This window comes from Morchella importuna, assembly GCF_003444635.1.
Source record: "Morchella importuna strain M04M26 chromosome Unknown Morimp01GS028, whole genome shotgun sequence".
NCBI lineage: Eukaryota > Fungi > Ascomycota > Pezizomycetes > Pezizales > Morchellaceae > Morchella > Morchella importuna.
In genome coordinates this window covers 376,321-386,745 of record NW_025763425.1, presented here as the reverse complement: position 1 = coordinate 386,745, position 10,425 = coordinate 376,321, and the positions used below count along the sequence as shown (strand labels likewise).

The window sequence follows — 10,425 nt, the reverse complement described above, 5'->3', positions numbered from 1 at the left end:
CCCTATATATATATATAGCAAGACAAGCACCGGGTTTGTACAATATGCAAAGCACCAGACTCTGAGGATGTCTCGGCCCACCAGGCGATAGTTGAATTCCCTGCCTCCAGAAGATAGTACTGGGCTTGATATATCGGTTCATACCTGGCTGCATCCTCTGTTCTACAATTGTGATCTCACAAGATCTGTTCATATTCGCAGACCCTATCCCATCGACGACTGTAAGCGCATTCGGGCAACCGAGCACCAAGTCGTTGACAATGAACGAGAAGAAAGGAATCTCAAAAACAAAAATTGAATCTAAACAATACAGGGCGGGTTTGATATAGTTATATCTCATAACAAGTGGTTTCAGACCTTCGGCCGGTACTATATGTATATCAATTAGTTTACTATATATATGTATAGGTATGTAAGCCGCTTTATGGCTTATTTTCTCTATTTGCCTGTCAGTCGGTGCTCCCATGCCGCTGAGCAGCCCTCGACCCCTCCTGACGGCTTAAGGGATATCTGCTCTGGTAGATATGTGCCTTTTCTGATATCCCCCATATATCAGTGGCCAGATAGACAATTTCTCCAGTTCAAGCTGCAAGTATATCGACCCTTTAACATCCACCAAGCCGCTAAAATCGAACTACCAATCAATTCCCAGAACCAGTAGAAAACCTATTAACAATCCAACACCACTCGATCAGCGCAATATATACCCGACCCTATACAGTTCATATCCAACACAAGGCTCTGGGATTAAGTGAGTGAACGGATCCTCACCAGTCAACACCCATTTAGCTCACTCACTTAATGCCAGAGCCTTGTAGTTGGTGTGTGTACGTAATGGATTATACGCAGACGTTTCCACAGAGCCTCACAGAGCCTGTGTTACATATTGAGGTTTGGGGATGGGATCGAGCTCAACTTGTCCTTTCAGGCTAGGACTCTTGCATTGGACGTCAATATGCAATTTTTCCCTTGCTGCAGCGCAACCTCAGATTTATCTTATCCCACCGTCCGTTAGTGAAAAGCTGACTCCATATAGCGGGGGAAACCTTGACACGGAGTGCCACGACATTGATTTTGCTGAAATATTTTTATAACTCAACAACGAAGAATAATTGTAAAGATCTGAGCAGGTAAAATGATAGAGTAGATAAAACTGAGCAGATCTATCTAATAAAATTAAAAAATATGTGTGGTGGTTGATGAGCTATAAGCGGTCAAAGTCGAGTCCAAACTACTCCGTGACAAGGCTTCCCCCCACCATAGATAACAAGATCTGCTCTATTTCACTAACGGACGATGGGATAAGTACCCGCGACGCTAGATTAGTCAAGAGCGTTTATCCCTAACCCTACAATATGCCCGCCCGACGGGAGTGGGCTTGACGCCAGGAGGCTTTGGGGCATGAGGAGAGACCCATATTTGGGGTAACATAAATTAAATATAAGCTCCTATAGAACAAATGATCTGTCGTTGGTGTTTACGATATGATAGAGTACTCTAAGCGTCATCTATTTGGGTAGGATTGGACAGCACTGCAAATACGGATCCGGAGTTCTCAAAGAGTAGCAAAAGTGCAACTTGACGTCATAACAGCCCAAATAGCAAGCACAAGATGTCCACCGCTCATTCGTAGAGAGAAATCTTAAGCGGGATTGTGTTCCTGACTGGGCCGGCGGGATTATAATGCCTCTATGTATGTAGGTACAAGTTTCTAGGCTTACCACTCGCTGTGTACATCATCCAGTTGGAGTACAAAAGTCATAAGTAGGCATCCAAGTGCGTGTGTAGGTACATGTGTGCTTATACACTCTACTACAGATCATGCAGTCAGTTTATCTCTTGTATGTACTCTAGATCGACTACCAACCATATCACAGGAGCCCTATCCGCTAGGTGTAGAGTACAAGTGGCATCACAAACTTCACCACAATCTGCTTGGGGACATGGGTTTGTAGAAGGTACGGTGAAGCGCAAAGATCTGAGCCCTAGGATATTTTAAAGAATGCATGCAGTGCATACACAGGCTTTCAATCAGTGTAGGGGTGCAGAAGAGCAGGGGTCAAGTAATTTTAAAGCTGAGGAGGATGAGGTTGCAAAGATAAGATCTTAAGAATGATATATATATAATAACTTCATATAGTTACAAGTAAGCAAGACTGCTTGTTTTTCTAATCGTGTTTCGGGCAATTAGGCAAGCCTTGGTGCGATACTACCTACCTGCGTATGTGGCCCAGCAAAGGTCGAACTGTATTGCCAGAAGCACAGCAGAATCAAAAAAGGGATCGAAGCTATAACTTCGCATTTACTCGATCATGCAATGTATGCGCCTACCTCTAGCGTTTATGACTTTTCAGCTATACATACATGTATACTACCGACATCCATACTTTAGAACGGATACAGGATGTTTATATAAACAGAAGAATTTGGTCTAGTCGAAACCAAGTGACCCAGTTGGTGGTATGTGCGTAGCTTACCCCAGATGCAGATTATCACCTACCAATCGAACTAATGACCGGGCCATATAGGCTGGCCTCATCTTCAGCGTAGGTATTGTAGTGAAGTACCGTCAGCCAAACACACCAGTCCCCACAATTATAACCTATATTTAATAGATGATGCCTGCTCTACCTAGTAACCCGCATATCAAGCTTCTCAATAGCACATGCTCAATACCATAGTACCAGCTAGATACAACAAATATGCTCCCGCTTAGTATAGTAGGCAGCAGTTCGTAGGAGGCCGGTTTGCGGATCGAGAACTCTACCTAGCAGCGGTGGTACGTAGGGCAGGGATAAAGATCACGCTGATTCTACTGTCCCACAAACACCCATTGGGGGGTTGGTCCAGAAAAGACTATACCTAAATGTTCGTTACTCACAGCGCTTTTAGACTGGTTATTTTACCTGTCCCCAGAATTTTGATCGCTCAGATCAATCATATTTCGCGGTAAGTTAATTACCAGTACGCGGTGCCAGCCTGAAGCGTCTGTCGACCAATGAGAAAATTACGATTCGTATGGCGAGATTTTGCCGGAAAGTAAACAATACTCCGATCGATAGAACCGCCCCCACCATGCGGCGGTAGCCTAGGAATGGCACTATTAGTGCTAGCCTCGTTTTTCTGTCAACAAGGCTGAGAAAATACTGCAAGCAGAATTTACAAGGCTGACGGTAGTCCGAGTTGACTGGGGCGAACTGGTGTGTTGCAATTGGTGATAAGTACTTTGCAAGGCTGTGAGACAGGTTCCAACCCCTACATGCATGCAACCCCCCGTCGCTGTAAAGCCTATATATCGCTCCTGAATTGTTAGAACTACAGATGATTTGAGTGGTTTCAGGGGCATTGTGCACGGTGCACTATGTGGTCCCTCAAAGATTGGCAGTTTGACGGTGCCATTAATTTGAACCCTGCCGATGGGGAAAGTGGAGAGTTTTTGAACACTACATCACAGTCCCCATTTATTAGTATTTGTTTGATTGTTCACATCTAATTGCGCGTATCTGAAATTTTTCCCTTTTATCGTACATGCTATAGAAATTTCTTTTTTTTTAACAAAGGAGAAAAAATTGTAGGGAGTGATCAAGAAAAACTATGGATAACAAACTAAAGAAAATGGGAGAAGGGCATGTTTGTCATATTACGCCACCCTAAAGCAATTGAAGGATCGAATGCTCTCACCGGGAAAGTTGAAAGTTAGAAAAGACATAAACCAGTGACCCGCGTACACACACCCACACACACACACAAAGAAAGATTACTTGAGAAGTTGACCTGACTCCAGCAGGGTCACTGTCCGACTATGACCATTTCGCATTTCGTATATCCCCCTGCCTCACATTGTTCCCCCCCCCATCCCCACGAACAATGTTTATCGAGATTATTGCCGTAAATGATTGCATGTTTTCGAACTTTACCGCAGAAAGACTCCATCGAGCTCGAGTCTGAAAGATTGTGCTGTGCGTCTAGAACGGCATCCTTTTGAAGAACTTCGTTTCCAACACTTCATATCGTTATCCACCCATCATGCCCATTTTTCCACGCTTGTATTGTCGCTTTTTATTCACGCCCGTATTGGGTTCGATGTGCGATGCGCTATTATCAAGCTCCCCCTTGAGATCTGAAGGTGTAAACAAATCATCGTCGTCTTCTTGCCAATCAGGGAATCTTTGTTTTACAGGGGTACCGAATGATTTGCGTTTGGCAGATGAAAGATCCTTTTCTTTACTCCATTCGGGTGACAAAATGCGCATAAGAGCTGAGGCCGCTATTGCCGTAACACCGCGTGCATTTGCTTTCACTCGCATATTCCGGTCTTCGGTGATTAGAACAGCCGGCTCAGCGTCTCCCGCCTCCTTGAGAGTCTGCCTCCGAATCTCTCCCTGCTGCTTCGTCGTTTGAATAATGATATCATCTATATTACGGATGTCTTCTGCGCCCCCGAGTTGCTCCTTGTAGAACCCGGTGTATGTCACGTTGTTGCCCTTGGATGTGATAACTTTAATGTCTCTCTTTTCACTCAGATATTCATTGATGAGTAAGATTGCAGAAGATGCAGCTTTCTGTACAGTTCCGGAATTCTTTGCTAGACCGACTAACTCAGTGATCACTGTGCGCCACAAATCAGTTACTAGGCTGGGCACTCCAGGACACTCCGAGCTAACATACCACAATTAGGGATAATGATTGCCCAATTACCCGAGGAAACTATAAATTTAAAGGTCTCGGGATGACTTAAAAGAAGGTTGGTGTCTACCACAAGTACCTAAATAAAATAATGTCAAAATCGAAAGATAGCAAATGTTAATTTGGATTACACTCACAGTGTATTGTGGCTTTAACGCCTCTGGGCCCTTGACGAGAGAATGTTTGACTTCAGGTGCCACATCGGGTGTCCAGCTGGACTTCAGCTGAGCTTTTAACTGACGTTGTTGCTCTTTGAGGCGGCGGAATTCTTCGGATTGGCCCACAAGAACATAATCATCATCATCAGATTCGTTGTCTTCATCCGCAGCAGTCATGTCGACGTCAGAATCGTGCTCAGATTGTTCTGGTAGACCATCCGACGACAGATAGCTGGGCGTAGACGGCGCGAATTTGGCATAATTTTTAGACTCGTTAATTCTCTTTAAGAGCGACCGGTGAGCTGAAAAGCTTCCATTGCTATATATCAAGTGATCACCGCTCTATATCATATTAGTTCTTGTAGGTATATTTATAAGGTCTATATGGTCCACACTCACAGCAGCGATCCTTGTGGCAATCCAAAGAATCCTTTCAACTCTAACACTTTCCATAGATGGCAATTCCATCAACCTCTCCTCATCATCAACCTGGGCATCCTCAAACCAGCCCTCTGGAAAATAAGTTTTTGCCCAGTCAAGTCCACGTAGTGTATAATCCTCCGGCAATGGGCGTCCAATCCCCTGTTCCGGAATCGGAAAATTTTCAGACTCAAATTTGTCAGTCTCGGGTTCGTTGGTGAGAGAATTGAGTAGGGAGACCAGCGCTTCCCAGGGAAAGTCATTCTCTAACAATCTGATGGCCGGCTCGGAGGATTTTATGTGCAATATGAATACGAGCCAGATATGGATATGCGGCAGGACGTCCTCCCCTCCTCTTTCTAATGCGATTGTTAATATCTCGTATGCTAAACGCTTGGAGTAGTCTAAGGATATCTCCTGGGCTGTGAAGCCTTCTGAAGAGGGCATGACATCCCCAGATTTATTTTGATACTCGCGCTCTAGTTTAGATATTGGCTGAAGAAGCGAAGTCACATGCTCAGAGCTGGCCTCGTTGGGGATTGGTGGAAGAAGGTCGAATTCGGCAGTGTTGGCATCTCCGGAGGTGTTTGGAGAAGAAGGGTCGTCTGTTTCTTCCACTTTGCGCCCTTGCCGCCAGGCCTGGCGCAGAAGACTATCTTTTGCGCCATATTGGAATAAGCCAGTGATATTACACACAGCGATATATGCACCGGAAACCTATTGCAAATTTAATAACCTGAGGGAGCGGTGATAAGTAAAAGAAAATTTATGTACACAAACCTTCCATTTCGACTTGGGATCGCTGATGTGTTTGTCCAGGACGCCCAAGAAATCGTCAAGCGCTCCTTCAAACTTCTCGAGGTCAATGTGTGTAAAATTGATACCGTGTAGTTGAATGAATGCAGTATCCACCGGCTGAGCCTTCTGTGGCTTATTATCAGGTGCAAAGATTGGATCGAAAAGTGTGAGTATGCTCTCCCTAGACGAAGAGAATGGTTGGGTCACGCCTAGACTCTTACAGTAGTAAAATAGCTGCTGTAGAATATTAGGTTTGGCCAAGATAGCTAGGTGATGATGCAGACGCCCAACATATGGGGTTTTGTCAACTGCTTTGGAATACCAGAAACGCGCAACGTTCGCCCATGTATCCCGGTCACGTATATCGTCATCTTCGATAGCCATACGATAACGACCAAGATCGCCAAGACACTCAATCCAGGTGTCCTCAAAAGCGGGTACGGTTTCGTAGACTAAATAGAAATGTTAGAATAGAATGTGAAAATGCTTGCGGATGACTTACGAAGGGCCATCATGCTATACGCTAAATAGATAAACGTCAACATGTGTTCTAGGGAGTGCGGTAATCTGTGGCGAAGCAGTTCTAGAAAGCTATGTATCCCGTGTTTCCACATGCGCGCTGGCATCGCATATCTAAGGGCCAACTTCCGCAAAGAAGGACTCGCACTAGGATGTTGCGAGGCAAGGAAGAAATCGTGATGCTCATGTAAGAGCGTTCTGTGGAGTGCTATAAGCGCTTGCCACTGCTCGTTATTTAACTTCGGATGTTTGTCCGGTTCTAAGGCAGCTGCGGCTTGCTTTTTGTCCACCTCTGAGCATTTTGTTTCAACCATCATAAGCCCCGCATATATGCCTTTAACTTCTATTACCAACTGTTCAGGACTGATCGGCCTTGTTTCAGGTTGTGGAACCATCCGCGGAATGTCATCATCCTCTTCTGTATGGCTTGATTGGAGCTGGGTCTGAGTTTGCATATTGTTTAGGATCATAATTTTACCACCTTCCCTACTTCTTTGCAACCCAGGCTGCTGTTGGTGCTGTTGTTGAGCGGGTATATTTGTACTTCGTGGCGGCTGAGCTCTGGGATTGAATAATTTGTTCTCCTTCTTTTTTTGATCTCCTTTAGGGCGAGAGTTCCGCGGCGATCGGATTGCAGGAGGAGGATCTTCAAGTCGTTTTGAGGAATCCTCTTCGGCTCTAAAAGCGCTCGGTGGGTCTCTTTGCGGGTCATACAAGCGCCGTTGTTGCACCGCTCTAACGGGCCCACCGCCTTCATCTTCGCCAGGATGGTCGAATTCATACCGAGACCGATCAAACTCAGGATCCAGGGGTTGGTTTTTTTTTGGACGCCCAGAAACTTGATTGTTCAGTCAGTCCAGATCTTACAAACTCAATCACTGGGCAATTCCTACCTGGGCTTCCGAGTCCCCTACCTGCTTCGAAGCGCTTTGGTGCCTGCGCGCGCGTTCGCTTGGGTGATTGAACAGCATGGCTCTCGCGTATCTGCTGTACTGGAGATCCAGTTCCCTCTATACATGCCTCTCCGGTACGTTTACGGCCGTTGTAGGTAGAGCGTGCTGGTTGAGATTGATCTACGTCGTGCATTCGGACATCTGCATCTTGTTCCAAAGTGATACCGGAGGTCTTTTGCTCAATCTCCTGAACTCCGTGGTGTCCTGCAAGTTCTCCTTCACTTGTCCAAGCAGTGCCATGTCCCAGCTTCTTGTTGACTTTTCGAGATTGAGGCTGAGCCAGATCCCTTACCTGCCACTGTAGAGAGTTCTCCCCAGAATCCTGAGCATTCAAGCGTGTTGTGGTATCTATTGCCTTTTCTGGAATCCTTGAACTAGCCCGTGCTGATTGATTTCCTGTGTTTCTAGATTGCATTCAGATTGTAAGATAATAACTCATGACTGTGCGGAGCTTTGTAGCTTAACCAACCTAGCACTATGGTGATTACGCATCACTTGGGTTATTTGAGAATTGATATCTGTCGCCTGAATATTGTTTGTGCCCATGTTGGGATTTCGTGCTTGTTGTTTGTGGAGGTTGTGGGGGAGATGAAATTTTTGACCTTGGAATTCCGTCCTTGGGTCAGTAAGTACGTGTTCTTTGTAACAACAAACCGACACTATGCGGTGGCGTGCTACAATAGCCATTTCAACACTTACAAGAGTCTGTGTGTGAATTTATTCCCTTTGAATAGAATATCAACCAATGCCGACCTTTTCAACCAAGAATCTTGTAGATAGAATATTATCCAGTTTCACTGAGGGCTCATGGTCAGGGTATCTGGTCAGGGGATCTGGTACATACAGTTCGTGCAGTTCGTAGGAAGTAGTTGTGTGAGAACTTTGGATAAAACTACAGTAAGTACCTACACTTATAGTATTCTCCACCTCTCTAATTTCTTGGGGGATTTGCGGCTCTGAGGGAGAGAAGAAGGTTGCATCGATTCGACTGGTTCGCCACATTGCGCACAGGCAGACATGCATTTCGCACATTCACCGAAAACTGTGCGAAGTGAAAATTACATGTAGGTACCTACATGGAATAAGTACTGTTCAAGTCAAGGTCCGGCTCATGGTTAATGGGGAATTTTTAGCCATCTATAGGATGCAAACCAGTCAAGTTAAAGAGGTAAAGGGGTACTCATTGATCTAGGTTAGCTATCAAGTACCCAGATCAAATGACTGTATTCTACTCGTTTTGTGCGAATCAGCACAGCGCACAAACACGGCCGCACGGCTCTACATATATGAGACATATCTCCGGTGTTGGCCAACACTGGCAAGGTTATATGATTGGTCGAAGCATTGTGCTGTGAGAGGTCAGTTCAGAAAGATATTTCCCAATTCGACTTAGTTGCTCCTGCGAGTGGGGTATTCCTGTGGGGTTTTGGAGAATGAGGCTCTTTACGGATCACTCAGTGATTTCTCTTAAATTATTGCTCGAACGACATAACTAAAAGCTCAAAACCCGGCTGGCCATTTATAACAGACTTGACTAAATATTCAGCCTTTCTACTTCCAGACCAACCGCTGTCCCCACATATTTGCCAACCTGGATCATTCCAATAGACTACAGTTGCATACTCAGCTCCAAGTCATGAATGTCGCTCAAATCTGGTCTAAGATCCACCTGGAGATAAAATAAAAAGTACTGTCATTGCTTTATATTTGCCCACGGCAAGGCTGCGTCGCTACACTAAACATGCAATTTCAATAGAGGCGAACAGAGATTCGATACCATCACAATTCAAGTACTGGTTACTCAATTTCTCATCCGTCAGTCTGCATCGCAGGATCCTTTTAGTTTTACAGGATATCACAACCACATTATTATACTTTTGTGAGGTTTGAAGCACATTGGTCCAAGTTTTACCTACTTAACTATAAATCTATTTGGCCACCAATACGCCAAAGATAGCCTCAACGCTAGCTACGTACATATACTCTATAGACGTACAATGTAGCCTCGCCTTGTATATGTAGGTACTCTACCAGGAAACACCAAGTACAATTTTAAATCATTCTAAGACATGAATATCTCATTCAATCTCGTCAACCTTCCGAAATCCCGGCCTGGGCGCATGCGCACACTGGAACTTCAACTTTCGAGGGAAGGGACGCCTTCTTACTTGGTGCACCTATCATACGGTTTCATACTAGCACCCGTCGGTTAGACACCGCGAACCTTCCCGGTCTGTGATCCAACATCTGGACAAACCCCAAACGAATGGCGCCGGCTCAGTGCCTATATATATGTGGTTCGCAGAAGGCTCAGTTTCTGCCTGGAATTTTCCTCCAGGCATCCGCGCCTCATGGTCATGGCCGACGGAGTGTTAAATATGTTAATACTCCCTCTATCTCGACTCCAAGGCCATTTCTTTTTTCTCCCATGGGCCAGCTATGCCAGCTACCAACAACTCGACTTCGCCCCGCCATTCACCGGTATACGTATATATACATATACCCGCCCACGTTGATCGCAAAGATAAGGAATTAACCATGGACCCAACCTTGGACAGCCATAAGCAATCATAACATTATAAAGAATACGGCGGAATCTGGCGAGAATCGATACTAGCGGGAGTATATTCTCGCCATTTGATGCGGTATATGTACACACATCGATTCGAAACAAATGCCAAGATCTGAAACTAGTACAGCAGGACAGGAAATCCAATAACGCGGGAATGTGTTATTCGTAGGTTTCGTAGGTACATGTAGCTAAGTAAGCATCTATCCCTTCGATCATCTGTATTCTATACCTATGGCTTTCTGTAGCTCTTTATCGCAGAGCGCCTATTGTCTATATGCTCAGTTTACACAACCTCACATCCGCTATCAATTTGTAAAAC

At 45.1% G+C, this 10,425-nt stretch overlaps 2 protein-coding genes across 2 annotated transcripts; both read right to left on the bottom strand.

Moving 5' to 3' along the window:
- Window positions 1–2,958: 2,958 nt before the first annotated feature.
- Window positions 2,959–3,902, bottom strand: LAJ45_08212 (uncharacterized protein; the record flags this gene model as incomplete). The annotated part of the gene is made up of 5 exons (XM_046117764.1): window positions 2,959–3,088; window positions 3,148–3,197; window positions 3,260–3,443; window positions 3,682–3,800; window positions 3,867–3,902. 5 exons carry the CDS (start codon window positions 3,900–3,902, stop codon window positions 2,959–2,961), a joined length of 519 nt encoding a protein of 172 aa, XP_045969051.1.
- Window positions 3,903–4,013: 111 nt separating this feature from the next.
- Window positions 4,014–8,536, bottom strand: LAJ45_08211 (uncharacterized protein; the record flags this gene model as incomplete). The annotated part of the gene is made up of 10 exons (XM_046117763.1): window positions 4,014–4,609; window positions 4,669–4,765; window positions 4,824–5,186; window positions 5,244–5,981; window positions 6,045–6,514; window positions 6,565–7,419; window positions 7,475–7,938; window positions 8,004–8,150; window positions 8,234–8,303; window positions 8,440–8,536. The coding sequence occupies 10 exons, from the start codon at window positions 8,534–8,536 to the stop codon at window positions 4,014–4,016; spliced, it is 3,897 nt and encodes a 1,298-aa protein (XP_045969050.1).
- Between the last annotated feature and the right edge of the window lie 1,889 nt (window positions 8,537–10,425).